The 19,015-nt window shown below is 61.8% G+C and overlaps 1 protein-coding gene across 1 annotated transcript in view; it reads left to right on the top strand.

Moving 5' to 3' along the window:
- LOC111160287 (dynein axonemal heavy chain 17) overlaps positions 1–19,015 on the top strand; it is a 95,261-nt gene that overhangs the window by 55,230 nt on the left and 21,016 nt on the right. The window contains exons 48-65 of the mRNA XM_022523225.1: positions 594–696; positions 1,398–1,545; positions 1,925–2,016; positions 2,985–3,146; positions 3,629–3,793; positions 3,977–4,168; positions 6,759–7,025; positions 7,995–8,156; positions 9,624–9,857; positions 10,631–10,795; positions 11,779–11,874; positions 12,051–12,268; positions 13,914–14,121; positions 14,258–14,373; positions 15,802–15,994; positions 16,310–16,545; positions 17,097–17,219; positions 18,780–18,984. Coding sequence (XP_022378933.1) covers positions 594–696; positions 1,398–1,545; positions 1,925–2,016; positions 2,985–3,146; positions 3,629–3,793; positions 3,977–4,168; positions 6,759–7,025; positions 7,995–8,156; positions 9,624–9,857; positions 10,631–10,795; positions 11,779–11,874; positions 12,051–12,268; positions 13,914–14,121; positions 14,258–14,373; positions 15,802–15,994; positions 16,310–16,545; positions 17,097–17,219; positions 18,780–18,984 — 3,085 coding nt within the window. The remainder of the gene's footprint in view (positions 1–593; positions 697–1,397; positions 1,546–1,924; positions 2,017–2,984; positions 3,147–3,628; positions 3,794–3,976; positions 4,169–6,758; positions 7,026–7,994; positions 8,157–9,623; positions 9,858–10,630; positions 10,796–11,778; positions 11,875–12,050; positions 12,269–13,913; positions 14,122–14,257; positions 14,374–15,801; positions 15,995–16,309; positions 16,546–17,096; positions 17,220–18,779; positions 18,985–19,015) is intronic.

Genomic DNA, 19,015 nt, shown 5'->3' with positions numbered 1-19,015 from the left:
AGCAACGGGGAAGAGGACTTGCCGTGTCTGAGACTGACGGCGGGTCGGTGTCCAGAGAGTGCAAGGAATTCCTAGGAGCGGACAAGAACAGGCAACAGCTCTCAACAGAAGAAAACACACAATGGGGGGACCCCCATGGGTCAGAAGTGCAGGGAAAATGCTTTATGATCTTGAAATGCCTCTGAGTCCCTGCACATGCCATCAAGGAAATACCCAGCCTACGTGATGATCCCAGTCACCCAGGACGTAAGGACAATGGGGCAGACATCTGCTGAGCACTGGCCCTATTCAGGGGTCCTAAGTGTGTCTCGGTGCATTAGCTCGGTCGCTCCTCATTGTGACCCAGGGGCCTGGGGCATGGCCGCCTTGCCCGGGGTCCCCCCCGCACAGCTGCAGAGCTGGGATCCGACCTCACGCCTGCACCCTGAGCCGCTACGATGCCTCCTATTTCAAACTTTTCTTGAGACCGTGAAGCAAAATTGGCCGTTACGCCTCTAAGCGATACGCCAGAGATGACCGGGGATGGGCGGGGACGCCCGGGGAGGGCTCCCCCAGGCCGGCAGCACGACGCGGCTCCCGCCTCCCCCGCGCAGGTACGACAGGCAGAAGCTGACGCTGAAGGACGTCCATAACTGCCAGTACGTGGCCTGCATGAACCCCACCGCCGGCTCCTTCACCATCGATCCCAGGCTCCAGGTAGGCGGGTATCACGCTGGTTAGCCGGCCGCTCCGGGCTGGAGGCGCACTTTGGCCCAAGAAAATAGAAGCATTGATTCGGGGCGCTGTCAGGGCTGCGGGCCGACGCTCTCCGGAGAACCCCCTCCCCTTGCGGCATGCGTGCATCAGGGGGCTCCCCGGGGCAGCGAGACAGGAGCCAGCACCCCCCCAGGACCCCCCAGAGCTGCCAGAGTTAGCAAGTGCAAGTACGGGCATCCTGTCAAATGTGAATTTCAGATCAACAACACTCGGCTGGGATAAGCACGTGCGGTACGGTGTCCGGGACACCCCGGTACTGAAAACAAGGACTTGTTGTGCTTCTGAAACTCAGAATTCACAGGATATCCTGGATCGCCTCTGCGACCCCACCCCGGCAGGACCTCCCCGCTAAAGTATCAAGCAGACAGGGACCGAGAATAGAACACCAGGCCTGGGCCCTGCGACGCTCTCGCCTCCGCCAGAACGTGGCCGGAGAGCGTGCTGTGTGGATGTGGCGGTTCGGGACGCGATCGACACTTGACGGGGTTTTAGCACAAGGAGGACACCTGTCCGTTCTGACCACGCCCACATGCCCCTTGGGGCCGCGGGCGGGGTCTGCCCCCGCCAACCCCGAGAAGGCCGCCCCAGCCACAAGCTGGGCCCTGCGGGCGGCCTGATGGGGTCTGTCTTGTTCCGGGCAGCGCCACTTCTGCGTGTTTGCCGTGAGCTTCCCGGGCCAGGAGGCCCTCACCACCATCTACAGCACGATCCTGGCCCAGCACCTGGCCTTCCGCTCGGTCCCCATGGCCGTTCAGAGGATGAGCAGCCAGCTGGTGTCCTCGGCCCTGGGTGAGCTGGCCAGCCGCAGCCCCCCGCCTGCGGACACAGCCGGCGGCTCTGTGGGCCCGATGGCTTCTTCACACACTCCCCCGGCCGATATTTTATTCATACTTTCAAATCAATACTTTTAAACGAGGCTGTGTCTCAGCAGGAGATCTTGTGAAATCCGACTGCTTGAGGGGAAGGCAGGGGATAGGAAATTCGGCACACAAAAAGCAGTTACATGTCAGCAGAGCAGCAAACCTCCCCCCGAGTCAGCTGCGCAGATTTCTTCCTTGAGTTGTCACTATTTCATAGTACATTTGCTCTAGAGACCGCACCCCAAGCTCTGTACTTCCAGAGGTCATTAAGAGCACCTCAGAATCGACGTATCTCTTTCCTGTAACAGCCCTGCACCAGAAAGTCACGGCAACATTCCTTCCAACGGCCATTAAGTTTCACTATGTCTTCAACCTCAGGGATCTCTCCAATATTTTCCAGGTACTGCTCTTAGAGCCCTGTGACGGCCACATCCCTGACCCACTGGGGCTCTCCTCCTCTGCTGCTCTGGGGAGGGAAAGCAAAGTGATGTGTGGACTGATGACGTGTTGGTGATGAGGACCGCAGTAGTGATGGCGGCGACAGTGGTGGCCGCGATGATGGTGGTGATGTTGACGGTGGTGGTGGCTTTGATGGTGACAGAGATAGTGGTGATGGTGGTGACGGCGATGATGCTTTCTCTTATTTACTATTTAGTCCAAGCCAGACACCAGGTTTGGCCACTTATACACCCATATTCTCCTCCAAAATACATGTCACATGCTCCTACACCCCCATGTTACAGAAGGGGGGTCTAGGACTCCAGGAGGTTAAGGCATGCTCACCTCAAATGTCATGCTGTCTAGAGGCCACTCCTCATCCCTATGCTGTCTCGTCGCCCCGGTTTATGTCCCCGCAGCCCACGTCCCACGGCGCAACTGCCCTTGCCTGCTTGCGTCTCCCCCTGGAACCTGGGCTCTGCACAGGCAGGTCCTCCCTCGCTGCTGTGAGCCCAAGCCCCAGAGAGGCCTGGAAAATGGCAGACCCTCCATAAGAACCCACTGGATGTGTCCGGGGCACTTGCTCAGTAAAGGCTGAGCCAGGACTGGACATGGGCAGGCTCGCTGCAGAGCCCCAGCTTGGAACCCACTGAGTCTGGCTCCCTGCCGTGGTCACACTCTCTTGTCCCTTCTCCACTATCCTCCCCCTTAGAGAAGGAAGCCCTTGGTTCTGTCTCATGAGAACCCCCTCCCCTACGCCCTTCCCCTCCAAGACACACCCTCCAGCCTCCAGGATGTGCATGGGCTTGGCCAGCGGTGGCTTCCTTGGCTTGAGAGATCACTGTCTGGGCAAGTGGCCACCCTCTTGAACAGCCCTTGGCTGGCCTTCGTAGCGCAGCTGAAGTCGCTGACCACCTGTGTCTGGGGCAGGGAATCTTGTTCTCCACCCTGGAGATCCTGAGAACGCCGCTGGACCTGGTCCGCCTCTGGCTGCATGAAGCTGAGAGAGTGTACGGAGACAAAATGGTTGACGAGAAAGACCAGGAAATACTGCGCAGGGTCACCATTGCGTCCACCAAGAAGTTCTTTGATGTGAGTCAGGCCACCAAGTCCCTCTGATGAGCCCAGAGAGGCTCCCAGAGGACAGAGTACCTGGGGTCAACGATAAGGCCAGTCCTCTTGGAAGGGCCCCCACGTGAGGACGGGAAGGTCCACCCTGGGTCCCAAGAAATGACTGTCACGTGAGTGTGGGTCTGAGGGAGAAAGGACTGACTCCTCAGTAGGTCAGGATGTGATGGCCTCCATCCGTCCATTTGGGGTAGAGAAAGGGCTGGGTGGGTCCGTGTGCTCTGCTGGTGTGTCCCGGGCTCTCTTGGCAGGTTCCTATCTTTCTCCTGATGCAATGGGCATGGGACTGTCCCACCTGGGACTGCTGGTAGTGGAGCCCGACCTCCAGTGGCTTGGGCCCATGAAGACTTGGCCCGGCATCCTGGGCCCAAGTGTGCCAGGGCTGCCACGAATGACCTGCGTGCCCCTGGCGGCCAGCAACAGGTGCGCCTCCCGCTTATCTCTAGGATCTGGGCGACGAGCTCCTTTTCGCCAAACCAAATCTCTTCTGCCACTTTTCTCACGGGATCGGTGAGCCCAAATACCTCCCAGTAACCAACGTGGCTCATCTGAACAAGCTCCTGGTGGACGTCCTGGACAGTTACAACGAAGTCAACGCAGCCATGAACTTGGTGAGTGGTGCTGAGCTGAAAGCCCGGCGACGGGCTGGGCGGGACCCAGGTCTCCCGTCCTGTCTCATTAGGAGCACCTTCCTGGCGCTCTGGGGCCGCGTGACTCGCTGCCAGCACGGCCCGGGCTGGGAGGAGGGTCTGCGCCGCGGGAGGGCAGCCAAGGCTTCTCTCCGGCCTCCGCAGGTGCTGTTCGAAGACGCGGTGGCTCACATCTGCCGGGTCAGCCGCATCCTGGAGCTGCCCCGCGGGAACGCCCTGCTGGTGGGCGTGGGCGGCAGTGGCAAGCAGAGCCTCTCGCGCCTGGCCGCCTATATCAGCGCGCTGGAGGTGTTCCAGATCACCCTCAAGAAGGGCTACGGGATCCCAGACCTCAAGGTGAGCCACGCCTTGGACAAGCTGCCCTTGGCTGGGGGGCGAGGAGGGGCGCAGAAATCTCACCGCTCGCGCGTCCCGCACACAGAAAGTGCACATCACTGCGGTGTCCTCATACAAAGGAAAGGCCAGGACACACGTTGGCCAGTGCCCACGCCCAGGTGGCAAAGGCGAGAGGATGTGTGGTGTCCGCTCCTGCTGGGCACGAGTCTGCAGAGGCAGCCCAGGCGACAGCGAAGGCCCCGGTTCCTGCCCCTGGTCCCGGGGCGGTTCCGTGTCATGCCCCGTTGGCCAGATTAAATAATTCAGGGCTGTTACTGGGTCTCGAACGTCAAACTTGGATTCGGGAAGGCTGCTTTCTGAATTAATTAAATAAACATTAGCGTAAACAGGTCTCCCGTCCCCCAGGTATACCGCCAAGGCTTTTTATTGATTTTTTTTTTCCCGAAAATTTGCTCTGTCAGGGAACTGTGTGCTCGTCAAACATGATTAGCCCAGAACAAATCACCGTAGCGTTTCAGATTGGAGCGGGGATTGATTCAACCACATTCCACGGGCCCGTCTCTGCATCAGGGCCCGGGCCGCTGCTGCGGGCCAGGACGGTGCCCGAGTCGGGACCCTCCCCATCGTGGGCGGGCAGGTTCAGCGGGGCGATCTGGAGCCCCGCCAGAGCACAGCGTCCCGGTCCTCTGCCGAGGAGGTGGTCTGCTGGCGGAGGTCCCGGGAAGGACAGTGGGGATGACGGCCTGCCAGCAACCCAGGTGGGCTGAGCCGGGGACCACAGCCTCCAGGTCAGCATCTGTCTTCTGGGTGTCATCGTGCCCAGAGGATTCTGCTCTTCCTAACACAGGACTAGCCAATGCGTCTTTTAAGTCCCTGCCTTAAGGGAAAGGTCTCGCTACGTGGGGGTTCTCCCAGACGCTGCCTTCTGGCCGGGATCGGCCTGCTTAGCCAACCAGCATCGTTCTCACTGGCATCCCGAGGGCACTCCAGGCCAACTAGGATCCTTACACCTGAGCGGTATTGACTCACGGGGTTTTCTCGGCTGGGAAGTTTCTCGTCTACTAACCAGATGGTGTTGGGTTACTGTTACGACTGCGTCCTGTCCTATGCTCTGTCCCTGCGCAGATGCTGTTCCCGGCCCATCACTCTAGGGCCGGTGGTGAGCGTTGCTGAGTCTGAGTGGTGTTATTCTGCTCATAGAATAGCCACGCCGAGGCCTGTCCTCAGTATGCCACGGAGCCGTTTTGTGATAACCGTTCCCTGTGCTTGATGGAGCAGCGGGTGTGGGCTCAGAAGGAAGGAGGGAGGCAGGGTGGGCCAGCAGGCCTTGCACCGCGCTGTCAGGGGCGTGACCTTGTTATCCAGTCCACCGCATAAGCCGTGGGCGCCCGCTGGAGGTTAGGGATGCGGCAGGAAGGGGTCAGGAACCGGCCTCGAGAGACCCTGCGAGCCTCGGGGAAAATCCGGGACTTGGTCCCCAGGAGACGAGGGGCCGTCACGTGGTTGAGCAGAGAGGACCAGGACCTGGGAGATCCCAGAACCAAGTGGAGGGCGGTTTGAGGACCAGTAGGGAGAAGGGGAAAAACCCAATGAGCCCATGAAGGCTGGGACGGGAGAGTATAGTGAGGGGGTGGGAGAGGCTGGAGTCTAGGGGTGGCCTGAGGGCTCTGCCTGCACAGGAGGGAGTGGGAGGCGGGCTTGGCTGGAGGCCCTGCACCCTGCACTTTCCCCCATCTAATAAGCAGCTCTGGGGACCTCCTGGCCAGAAACAGGAGCTCGTGCCCCGCCCCCATCTCTGCCAACCCCAGACTCGCCCAGATGCCGGTGACCCCTGACCTCTTCCTCCTCAAGCAGGTGCTGTGGGCAGTGGGAAAGGGACCCGCCCGCTGCAGCTGAGCTGACGGTGACCAGCAAGGTGGCGTCCCCTCCGGCCCCGCCAGGCAGGAAACGAGGATGGGACAGAACCGCTCTGGGGGCCGAGGGCCACCGGGTCACAAGCGCCAGGAGGAATGTGGGTCACGAATGCTGCGCATACGGGGGTGTCTAAGGAGTCGGGGGGAAAGGAAGGACATGTTGGGGGGTTGAGAGGTGCTGGGAGGTGGGAGGTAGAGACACCGGACGGCCCTCAGCCTAGGAAGGTGGGACTACGGGGGTGGGCAAGGGGAAAACAAACATGGCCCACGGGGCTTACAGAAAACCAGGCATCCCGGAGAGCAAGTCGTCAAGCCCCGCATAGGTGCGTCACTCGTGGGACGGCCACGCCAGACGTTCTGCGTGCAAACCTGCGAGCGGCGCGTGTGCGTCCTGGAGAACAGCCACTCTCCGAGCCGCTGTGTGCCGCGCTTCTCTTTTTCCCTTTCTACTGCTCTCCTTCATGTATCCCGTATCCTCCCGGTACGACCACGCAGGTGTCCGTGAGCTGCTTCTTTAAATCCTACTAGGGACAGAACAGGCCTCGCATAGGGACTGCTCGGAGCAGAGACCTCTTTTAGGGTCTCCGACGTTTTGTGTTTTTTCCTTCTTCTTTCTTGGTGGTGAAACGAACCTGATGCACGATTTACCACTGTGACTGTGTCCTGCTTGGGTCCAGGTCGACCTGAGCGCGCAGTACGTGAAGTCGGCGGTGAAGAACGTCCCCTCCGTGTTCCTGATGACAGACTCGCAGGTGGCTGAGGAGCAGTTCCTGGTGCTGATCAATGACCTGCTGGCCTCGGGGGAGATCCCGGGGCTATTCGTGGAGGACGAGGTGGAGAACATCATCTCCTCCATGCGGCCGCAGGTGAAGGCCCTCGGCATGATCGACACGCGGGAGGCGTGCTGGAAATTCTTCATCGAGAAAGTGCGCAAGCAGCTTAAGGTAGGAGTCCCCGTCCTCACGGCATCCGGGGACCGTCCCCGGGCCCAGCGCGGGGCTCGCGTCCGTCCTCCGGGCCGCGGGCTGTCAGAGTGTTTGTACACGCACGCCCCACACCGAGGTTGAGTAGATGAGCAAGCACACCTTCTCAGGGAAACTGGGTCCAACTACCCCTTCAGGCACCCCACCAGTACCCCCATCAGACTGAGGGCATTCTGGGTCCTTTTCTCCCTTCTCGTCAGGGTCCGGTAGGCGTAGCTGCCCCCGACCAACGGTGCTGCCCCTGGGAGGGTCCACCCCCATAGCTCTTCTAGAACCTGCTGGCTACCATCGCCCCGGCGCGATGCAAACAAAGCAGACTTCCTCTCCAGCTCCCCCATCTGGGTTACGCAGTCCCACCGGTGGCTACAGTTCGGGGGCTGAAGGAGACCCTGATGGGTGCGCCCTGTGCCCAGCTCCTCCTCTGGGGCCCAGCCCTTTGTCTGTGGAACGGCTGCCTCCAGGGAGCCGGCTTCGCCACCCGGGAAGAAGGGGCTGCAGAACACGGAGCCAAGGCTATTACCTGGCCGGCACAGAGGGCCACCTGGGCCCGTGTGCCCTCAGCACCGTCGGCAGCCGGGGACCCAGGGAATGAGTCCCAGGATGTCTGGGGATGAGTCCCCATCTTGGGGGCCTGGAGGAGGCTCTGTGTCCCTGGGAACCGGCCCTGCTGAGGGGACGGTACCCCTCCCTGTCCTCGGGCCTCGTCTGCCCACTCTGTCCTTCCCCCCGCCTTTCTCTTCGCCCGCTGCGGGGCCCATGTCAGAAGGCTTGGCGCCCTCTGCACTCCCCCGTGCCTCGTGAGGGCCGTGGAGTCAGCGGAACATTAACTGGTTGCGATGGAAACCCAGAGCCGGGACGCGCTCTGGAGGGAGCTCCCTGCCGGAGGAGCCTGGCCCTCAGCACCACCGCTCCTCTGTGTCCCGCCTCCAGGTGATCCTGTGTTTCTCCCCCGTGGGCTCCGTCCTGCGTGTGCGGGCAAGGAAATTCCCTGCCATCGTCAACTGCACGGCCATCGACTGGTTCCACGAGTGGCCGGAAGACGCCCTGGTGTCCGTGAGTGCGCGCTTCCTCAAGGAAACCGAGGGCATTCAGGTGAGTCACTCTGCCCGGCCTCAGTGCTCAGTGCTGGGGTTTCCTAGGGGAGGGGAGAGGAGGGGACGGGAGGGTCTCTGTATCCAGGGCCCAGGGGAAGGTGAGCCAGCCTGGTGCAAAATTTAAGAGGGGGGAGGGGCAGCTGTGACCTCGGGAACCAAGACCAGTGATGTCTGAATGCAATACTGAAAAATCACAATTAATGCTGAATAATACACAGTGAACAAAACTGTAAACAAAGATAAGCTGCTCGGTGTTGGTTTCACGGCCGGGGACACCCATCTCAACCAGGGTGGGTGCCCCGCCCCCGCGGCCACTGCCCAGCCCCATCCCAGCCACGTCAGGAGGGCCGACACCGTGTCCCAACAGACGGAGCACGGCGGGCTTCAAACACAGCCCCTCATCAGGGCTGCTGGGAGCACCAACGTCCTCCTGCCGCGGGCTCCAACTCGGCTCCGCTCCGGCACCCCCATCCCCTGCGTCCTGCCCCTGTTATAGGCCAGAACATGTATGATGGGTACCAGGGGTTTCTTTCATCGGAAGGTGGTGCCCCGTTTGCCGCTGGAGCTCACTGCCGGCCTTGAGATGTCGTTAAACTCTGAGCCAGCCCATGGGACGGACGAGCAGCCCCGAGATACCTCGGACTTGGTTATCGCGTTTTACTTACTGTGAACACGTATTGGTTATGAAGTAGGATAAAATAAACCCGAAATGAATGTTTCCCCCTAGTTGTAGAGGTGTGTAAAACCCCATGCTTGTCATGGCTGGAGTGCCCACGTTCGGGACGGGCCATTCCTGGGAACACTGCCATTCCCACGTTTCACTGGGGGTGGGGCCTGGGCACGGACGTGGGTGTCCAGCTCCCAAGACAGTGGCCTTCTAAGATCGGGGCATGGCCTCACCGCTGGCACCAGGCAGGGCCACAGGGTCGATGCCCAAGAAGAGGCAGGCGCTGGATGAACACGTCCCCAACTCAACCCCAGTTACGGTTGGTGTCACTTGGACGGTTCCTGGGACACAGCCCGCAGGCGGTTCCTGGGACACAGCCCGCAGGCAGGTGGGGCAGCCCAAATGACCCCGAGGTGGGAAGGGAGCTGCTGAATCCCAGGACGCAGCTCAGGAAATGCGCGTAAACGCTTGCTGGATGGCTGGGTGGCTCGAACATGCTGTCTGGCCCTGCGCTTCCCTAGGGCCTCAAGCGGGTGAGTCAGGGAGAGACGATCACAGGAATAACGCCGTGTCCTGTCCCTGGCGCTTAGCCAGGCACGGGCTGGAGCACGGTCACCAGCGCCCCGGGCTGCCTCTGCGGGCACTGCTGTCTTGGTTTAGCGAGGTCCGGGCGAGGGAGGGAAACCCCGCCTTGCTGAATCGCGGTGGCCAGCAGCCTCCTCCCCACCCCCCCACCGGCAGGAGGGGGGTCGCTCCCACCAGGGAACAGGGAACGAACAGCCCGTCTCTCCTTTGCAGCCAGAAGTCAAGGCCTCCATCAGCCTCTTCATGGCCTACGTGCACATGACGGTCAACGAGATGTCCAAGACGTACCTGGCCACGGAGAGACGCTACAACTACACCACACCCAAAACCTTCCTGGAGCAGATCAAACTGTACCAGAACCTGCTGGCCAGGAAGAGAACGGAGCTGGTGGCCAGGATCGAGAGGCTGGAGAACGGCCTGATGAAGCTGCAGAGCACTGCGTCCCAGGTAGGGATGGCAGGGGCACCGCCGGCGCGTCCCAGAACCTCCCCCCAAGTGAGAGAAACAGGACTCCCGCCTCGGAGAAAGCGCCATTCCCAAACCACAGAGAACACGTGGGCTTCACTCTAGAAAATGGGCTCACCGCGCTTTGGCAATGCTGATGTCATCGTGCTGGGTGCTTTGACGTGGGGGCCCAAGTCCAGGGGGAGCTGCATATCGGGTCAAGAGTGTCCGTGACCACGCGCTCATTGCCAGACGCCTTGCACGCTGGGCTGCTCTGATGGAAAGGCTTTTGCCACCCAGTTTTCTTCCTGGTTTTAGGGTCTCTCCCTCGTGCAGCCCCGGCCCCATCACCATCACTGCCCACTGCTGGTGTCCCCAAGGGAGCCTGCAAAACAGCCCCCCCCCACCCCCATGTCCCTGCCCAGGTGTGACCCCGCACAGCTGGGCCCGCCCCGGCTCTGCCCCCAGGGAGACTGAGCCCAGGAACCACAGCCAGGCCAGTGTGCCCCTGCCGCAGGCAGCGTGGCAAGGGTCAAGGCCACCCCTGTGGGGCGTGCAGTGGGGAGGACAGTAGGGGGTGTCCCAGGAAGATGAAGCTTGGAGGGGCCAAGGGGAACCACTCCCGCCCAGACAGCTCCCTTGGAAAGCAACAGGGAGAAGCCCAGCCAAGCAGACACAGTCCTGTTATGGCGACGGAGGGGCGTCCTTGCGGGAGAAACCATCGACAATGGGGCGGCATAGCCCACGCGCGCCGTCTCTTGGTGTCCCTCCCCCAGGTAGATGATTTAAAGGCCACGCTGGCGATTCAGGAGGCCGAACTCAAGCAGAAAAATGAGAATGCGGACAAGCTGATCCACGTGGTGGGCGTGGAAACCGAGAAAGTGAGCAAAGAGAAAGCCATCGCCGACGAGGAAGAGGCCAAGGTGGAGGTCATCAACAAGGTGCGCCGACACGCCCGGCCCCCAGCGCAGCGGCGCGGCTCTGCCGGCCTGGCCTCCCCCACTGGGCGCCCGGCACCGCCTCCAGGCCCGGGGCGGTCGGCAGCTGGCCAGTGGCAGGCAGAGGCGGGATCTGAGCCGGGACCCACGTCCGCTCCCAGACTGTGACCCCTGTGGCCTCTGAGGCCGCACGCAGCTGTTCACATCTGGGTGCCTGTCTCTCTCCAACCCCTGCTTCCAGAAGTGCCTCCCCTCGGGGGCTGGGGGGGACTCCAGGGAAGAAGTCAGCCGAGTCCCACACCTTCTGGGCCCATTCCTGCAGTCGTGCCCCAAACTGTCCTTAGAGTCGGGGGCTGGATGGACCCTTCACACGGTGCTTTGCAGAGACCCTGTCCCTTCTGTCCTCCCTCCTCTGAGCCCAGCAAAGCCCCAATCACTGAAGCTCTTCTTACTGATAGAACCAACATCGCTTGGGGGCTCAGAAGCTCAGAGGGTCCTTCGGGACCCAAGGAGGGCACACACAAAGATGCCCTCACTTCCTACCGGGGAGAGGGAGCTCTACCTCCGAAAAGGTCCATTTTCGGACAGATTGCACAATGAAGGCCTCAGAGCCGGTGGTGCGGGGTCCACATGGCCCCGGGTCTTCCCTCCAATCCCAGAAGCTGGAGCCCATCAGCACCCGTTCCAGAATCCCAAGGCTGCGGCCCCGGTACAGCTTCTTCCAGCCTGAGTGCTGGGGGCAGGGAGGAGGAAGGCAGGGGCGGGGACCACGCAGGCAGGAAGGGGAGCACGGAGCAGAGCCCTGCTCCCTCACGGGGGTCACACCTCCGTGCCCGGGCTTCAGGGGGCAGGGGAAGGCCACCCTCCTCACTCCCACCCGTGCTCCATCGCCGCCCCCGAGGGCTCCAGTACACTCACACGCACACGCACGCGTGCACACACACTTACCACCCCGCACTGATCTTTCCTGCATGACTTCCTTCCAGAATGTCACAGAGAAACAAAAGGCTTGTGAAACAGACCTGGCCAAGGCGGAGCCGGCCCTGCTGGCCGCACAGGAAGCTCTCGACACTCTGAATAAGGTGAGGACCAGAAAAGAAAGCAACGGGACGGGCCCACGGTGGAGCGGGGTGGGGCGGGGGCAGGGAGAACGCCGTGGAGTCCGGGCACGTGGCCACAGCTTCCCGCAGTCGCCAGGGGGCCTGGGGCCCGGCATGCGGGGCTACATCCCCTCTCAGCGGCCGCCTGTTGTTTCCAGAACAACCTGACAGAGCTGAAGTCCTTCGGGTCCCCGCCGGACGCCGTGGTCAATGTCACGGCCGCCGTCATGATCCTGACTGCGCCTGGGGGCAAGATCCCCAAGGACAAGAGCTGGAAAGCCGCGAAAATCATGATGGGCAAAGTGGACACCTTCCTGGACTCCCTGAAGAAGTTCGACAAAGAGCACATCCCCGAGGCCTGCCTGAAGGCTTTTAAGTGAGTCTGGGCCGGGCTGCGGTGCCAGCTTCAGCTGGCTGCTGGCTCTGCCGGGAGCGCCGGGCATCCAGGTTCCTCACGGTCCCCGGGGCCCCTCCGGCCCGCACCAGCCGGCGGCCTGTTCCCAAGGGCAGCCGGTGCTCGCCAGGGCTGGCAGGGGAGCAAGGTGGGACCCCAGAGATGGTGGGTGGCGGCAGCCTGGGGAGCTCTGGCCGCCCCAGAGTCCGGGTGTCCAGGTGAAGCGTGGCCCCAGTTCCCCGGGCACCTCTTCGCCCCCCGCATGCCCCACCTGAAGGATCGGGGCGGGCGGGCAGCCCCTTCCCCATAGGGCATAGGGGAGCATCCAGCAACCCTACAAGCAGCCATTAGGACACCAGGAGGTGTGGGCCCAAGGGCGCACGGGAGAGGCCCCCAGGGCCTCCCAAGGGAATGGCAGTTGTGCACAGGGGCTCGCAGGATGCACACACACCCCGGCACACACACAGTGCTGTGCACACACACGCGTGCACACACACGTGCCGTGAGCACCTGCTGGCTCAGGCTCCGTCGGGTGTGGTTTCTTCTTTCCGTTGCTGTCACTGTGAGTGCACCACGTCCGGGAGGACACAGGCGGCCGGTGGGCGGGGCTGCTGCGGTGTGGACATGGGACAAGACTAGACAAAGGTCCCGAGGCCTCCCGCCGAGGGGCCTCCTGGCTGGGTCGGTCTCTGCGCAGCTGAAACGGTACCGTGTGTACACCGTGACTGTCGGGCCAGCATCTGGCTAACCTGGGGGACGAGAACAATGTTGCCTGCACGGTGGACCCTGCCGGCTCCCGGACAGCCACCCCCACGGGTCTGACACATGTTGAAAGAGGCAAACCCGTTTTGACATCCACCTAAACCAAGTGTGAAGCAAACCAGAGGGAGGAGGTGATGGGCCGCGCTCCCGACCCAACTTCGGAACCCTGTTCAATCCCTGTCTTGAATCACTCATTACAAGTTCGTTCCGCAGACAGCTCGGTTTGCTGGGCTTAACGACATTGCTGTCATTTTTTAAAATACTGGTTTCCAGAGGATCGAAAGCGCATCTCCGGGCATGTTTCCTTGGCACACTGGGGCCGTGGCGCCCGGGGGAGCAGAGGCAGCACCGTGGTGGGGGCGGGGATCTCTGGGGTGCGGGCCCCGGGTGCAGGCCAGCCTCTCCAGCTGGGTCATGCTGGGAGACACTCTCGGCCTCTCTGGGTCTGTCACGCCAGAGTGACATGGGGCCGTGAAGCATGCTGTGGCGGGGTGGGCTCCAGGACTCCCCCACTTGGGAAGCTCTGGGGACAGCACCTGACCCGCGGCCCCGCACAGGAGAACTACCACTTCCTGTCCACGGGACTCGGGGCAAGTTGCCGAGCCCCTCCGAACCCCGGGTTCCTTGCTTACGGGTGGAATTTCTGGAGAATGGAAACCGGGCCGGCTAGACAAACCTCCGGAACAGAGAGGACAAGGAATTCCCTCCTTGGGCCTCATCCCCCCCATACCTCAAATTCCGCTTCTGGGAACAGAATTCTGTGCTTCATTCTTTTCTTCATCTTGAAGATAGCGCCCCCCCGCAAAAAAAACCCGATTCGCAGTGCTCCCCTCGTAACTCCCAGTGCCCGCCGTTCCCTCTGCAGGCCCTACCAAGGCAACCCGACCTTCGACCCCGAGTTCATCCGCTCCAAGTCCACGGCGGCCGCGGGGCTGTGCTCCTGGTGCATCAACATCGTCCGCTTCTACGAGGTGTACTGCGACGTGGCCCCCAAGCGGCAGGCCCTGGAGGAGGCTAATGCCGAGCTGGCGGAGGCACAGGAGAAGCTCTCGCGCATCAAGAACAAGATCGCGGTGAGTGTCCACCCGCCCGCACGGGGACTGCCAGCGCCGCGGGCTACTGGGCAGCCGTGGGCCTGCTGCGCTTGCTCCCACGGGAGCTAGAACGCCCCACGCCGTCCCATGCCTGGGCCTCTCCGTGTTTTCCCAGGAACTCAATGCCAACCTGAGCAACCTCACGTCGGCCTTTGAGAAGGCCACAGCGGAGAAGATCAAGTGCCAGCAGGAGGCCGACGCCACCAACAGGGTGATCTCTCTGGCCAACAGGTAGCTCGCTCCGCCCCGTGGCACCCTCCTTCTCCTGGGTCCCTTGGAAGGATCGGGCCCGCAGGACAGCCTCTGGAGGAGGAGGAATGGCAGCAGCGCCCCCGCCTGCACAAAGTCATGAGGGCAGACCCGCTATCAGCCAGTGTCTCCACCTCTGGGAGCCGGAAGCCCTCCGTGGTTGTCCCCTGGGCATCCCAGACCCCTGGCTGCACAGAACCCCCCAACCCAGATCTGCCCGGACCTGCCTGGGAGGCGGCGTCCACAGAGGCCCGCTCGGGCAGATTTCCCTCGGGCCCGCGTTCACCACGCCGTGGTGTTGGTGCAGCCTCGCGGGGCCTCTGCTCTCCCGGCCCTCCGTGTCCGCCGAAGCCCACGGACTCCGGAGCAGCACTGCCCCAGCGGGAATGCAGCTCGAGCCGCACCCATCGGTCTGCATCTTCCCGTTGTCCCCGTAGCACCGCCCAAAGATGAAACCGGTCCGGATGATGTATCTTCCTGAACCCCACACGTGACCCTTCCAACGTGTAATCACTAGAACGATCGCTGAGAGGGCTCGTGCGCGTGTCCACTCTGAGTCCTGCAAATCCCTGTGCCCGTGTCAGGTCACGCCTTCCAGGCCTTGGGTGTTGACCAGTGGCACAGAGCCACCAGGGGCGGCGGTCATGGGGCGGCAGGTCTTCTGGTCAAACGTCCTCCCACCCGGTGGGCTGGCAACTGCCGACAGGTTGTCATCAGTGCACACGGGGACCCTGGGAGGTCCCCAGGCCGCAGGAGAATGGCCTCCAGCAGGGTGCGGACGTCATCCTGGGTTTGAGGGACTTGACCGTAGCCAAGAAAAGCAAAGCAGTCTTTTGGTCTTTGGGAAGCAAGGGCTCCTTGGGTGACACCAAGGACAGACCTCCGTGGACCTAATCAGGCAACCTGTGTTTTCTAAGAACATCGCAGACGTGATGTCACGTCTGGGGCCAGGGGCCAGTTCTCAGGCTGGTGGCCCAAGCCACATGAAGCCCACCCTGCAGTCCCCGCTCCACATGGGGCCAGGGCCCCTCTGGATGCCACGTTGTCCCGTGCCCACTGTGGCTGGACTCCACCTCCCCCGAGACCCCCCACTAGCTGAAGCCTGAGCTCAGTGCCATCCCAGCAGCAGCTTTAGTGCTCGAGCAAAACGTTCAGATAAGGTCAGCACTGAGGTGACACCAGCGCTGGGGGCCGGGGCAGGGGAGCTCAGGTCCCAGGTGCCCCCAGAAAGCACTTGCTCTGCTTCCCTAAAGCAGTGATTCCCAAAATCTCCCCCAGAGCATTTCCACTGTTGAGGCACGGAGCGAAGGCAGGATGTGCAATGGCAGACGCCCCACACTGAGGGGTGGAGGTCGTTGGCTGTGCCCCCCGCGTTCCTGTGACCACCCCCGACCACATGCTCACATTTAGGCTGGTAGGCGGGTTAGCGTCGGAGAACGTGCGCTGGGCTGAATCGGTGAAGAACTTCAAAAGCCAGGGGGTCACCCTGTGCGGGGACGTGCTGCTGATTTCTGCCTTCGTCTCCTACGTGGGCTACTTCACCAAGAAATACCGAAATGAGCTGATGGAGAAGTTCTGGGTCCCTTATATACATCAGCTAAAGGTAAGCGGTTCGGTTACATTCATCAGTCAGGAATCCTGGGGAGGTCCCTGAGTGGGGAGGGGGTCCCCCACACGGACGCTCTGGTCACTGTGGGTTTAAACTGTGACCCAGCTTGGCTGAGGCGGACGCCCTTCCCAGCGGGTCCCAAGGCTCTCCGTCAGGGCGGTGGGAGAGCCGGTCTTCCAGGCTGCGCGGCTCGTCCGTGGTCTAACTCACCATGGTCCCGCCGTGTTGCCTGGAGAGCTGTTTCCCGTGGAGCCATAAGTGAGGCCACATCAGCCACCCGGCCTGAACCTGAGCGCTTCCTCCGGGCAGGTCCCCATCCCCATCACGGAAGGTCTGGACCCCTTGAGCCTGCTGACGGATGACGCAGACGTGGCCACTTGGAACAACCAGGGCCTCCCCAGCGACCGCATGTCCACTGAGAATGCCACGATTCTGTGCAACACGGAGCGCTGGCCCCTCGTCGTGGACGCGCAGCTGCAGGGCGTCAAGTGGATCAGGAACAAGTATGGCAGCGAGCTGAGGGCCATCCGCCTGGGCCAGAAGAGGTGCGGGCCGGCGGCCAGCGCGGGTGGGCTGGGGGCTCGCGGGCTTGCACACACACGGAGGGGTTGGATGGCGGGGGGATCGTTACGCACAGATCCTGGCCCGTGCGCAGGTTCTCCACTATCTGGTCTTGGGGAACAGAGCCAGCAGGAAAGAATGAGCCTCGGGGCTCCTCTCTGCCCCTCCCCCCACAGCCTGCTGCCGCTCCAGGAAGGGGACGCTCACCTAGGCTCCAGGCCCACCCAGCCACCTGCTGGCCACAAGGCTTCAGGCAGGCTGTTTTCTCATTTCTCGTCTCAGCTGGGACGCATTTCCTCATCACAGGTCTTCACTAAGGTCACGCCATGTGCCTTTCTGGCGGATGGGGGACCTGTGACCAGACGCAGGTGTGAAAACAGCTGGGGCTTCGCTCCCGCGGGCCCCCAGGGCAGAGCGGCCGGCCCCTCGGCCACTTGCCTTCCAGTGTCTTCTCGCTCCAAGGGCTGCCTCCTGGGGCTCCCAGCGGGGCCGTCTCTGGGCCCATGTCCTCACCCAGCCCCACGTCTGCCCACAGCTACCTGGACATCATCGAGCAGGCCATTTCTGAAGGGGACATCTTGCTCATCGAGAACATTGGGGAAACCGTGGACCCTGTGCTGGACCCGCTGCTCGGCAGGAACACCATTAAAAAGGGAAAGTGAGTTTCTGGTTCTGCCTTCGCAGGTCAGCCTGCGTGAACCACGTGACCACGCTCCGTGGCGGTGTGGCCTCTACGCAGGGAGGCGATTCGGGGAACCGCCTTGCTATCCTGGTAGGCAGCAGGGTCTATGACAAACACTGGTCCCCAGAAAGACAGGAAGCTGTGGGACCGCATCCCGGTCAGGAATGGCGACGCCAGCATCTCATCGTGATAGCCTGCGGACGGCCGTCCTTGATGGTCATGCTTCTCCTCCCTAAGATGTTATTTATTTGTTTGAGAGAGAGAAAGAGATACTGACACAGAAAGAGAGACAGAAAGAGAGAGAGAGACAGCGCGCACCAGCAGGGAGGAGAGGGAGAAGCAGGCTCCCCAGTGAAGGGGGAGCCCAAAGCAGGACTCGATCACAAGACCCTGGGATCATGACCTGAGCTGAAGGTGCCACCCAGGCGCCCCACTGGTCAAGCTGTTCTTCTTTTTCACACGTTTTACAAACCCTGTGCCTGCAGTACTATGTTTTTTATTCAGGTGAAATGTACCTTCCATAAAATTAGCCGTTTCACAGTGACCAGCACAGTGGCCCTCGGGGCCCTCGCAGGGCTGTGCAGGTCTCGCCTCACGTGGGGGCCCCCTGCTCCCCATGCACCCACATGCATCCTGCACCCTCCCCGAGCTGCCGGACCCTGGCGCCCACCCACGTGCTCTCACCTCCACAGACCTCCCTGCTCTGGACACGTCCTAGAAGGGAGTCACGTGGTGTGTGCCCTCTGCTGTCTGGCTGCCTTCCCTGGGCGCCGCGGGCTCCGGGCTCACCTGTGCAGCGCGTGATAGGGCCGCGCTGCTCTTACAGCGGAGCCCGCCGGGTGGGTGTGCCGCGTTCCGCTTCTCCATTCACTGCTAGATGCATTCCGCCTGTATTACTTTTCTAATATAAAGAAAAATTAAATCAACTTTAAAAAAAAAAAAAAGGGAAACATCAGAGCAGGTCTGAGCCACCGGTAAAAACAGGGCTGTGTGCTGAAGCCCAGAACAGAGGTAGCCGATAAATGTGCTGATGTCCTAGCCTCCGAGCAGAGCTTGACATGAGTGGGAATCCCCAAGGGGTGACGTTACAGAGGCCCCCAGAAGTGAGCTTGACCATAAAGAGCAGGAGCAGAGAGAAGGGGTCCCCCCCAGTGGACCGGCCGACCCAGCTTCCGGCCCTGGCTGCTTTCCGACTCCCCCAGGGAGCTTCCAGAATGTAGCAGCATCTCTCTGACGTTCGTGACTCTGGAGTGGGGTCCGGGAGGCGTGTTTCTGCACCGGCTCCCAGGGGAGTACGATGGGCAGCGGGCGCTGAGAGCACCCCCAGGAAGATCTGGACGAACCCACCAGAGAGAGAGCAGTGCACCCGCTAGAGGGTCCTGGCCGTAGGCTAGAGGAAGACTGGAGCAAGAAGAGACACGGTCCTCGCCCGGTGACCAGAGGAGGGCTCGTGGCGGCGTGAGGCTGGGGGCACCAGGAGGCTACTCCTGCTGCTGCTGCCGACGCCCCCTGACCCTTCCCTCCCCCAACGGCCAGGTTCATCAAGATCGGCGACAAGGAGGTGGAGTACCACCCCAAGTTCCGTCTCATCCTGCACACCAAGTACTTCAACCCCCACTACAAGCCCGAGATGCAAGCCCAGTGCACCCTGATCAACTTCCTGGTCACCAGGGACGGGCTCGAGGACCAGCTCTTGGCCGCGGTGGTGGCCAAAGAGCGCCCGGATCTAGAGCTGCTGAAGGTACAGGCGGGGCCTGACGTCACTCGGCACA

Source organism: Enhydra lutris, unplaced genomic scaffold (genome assembly GCF_002288905.1).
Source record: "Enhydra lutris kenyoni isolate GAN:26980312 unplaced genomic scaffold, ASM228890v2 scaffoldscaffold75, whole genome shotgun sequence".
NCBI classification, from domain to species: domain Eukaryota; kingdom Metazoa; phylum Chordata; class Mammalia; order Carnivora; family Mustelidae; genus Enhydra; species Enhydra lutris.
This window is presented reverse-complemented; position numbering and strand designations above follow the sequence as displayed.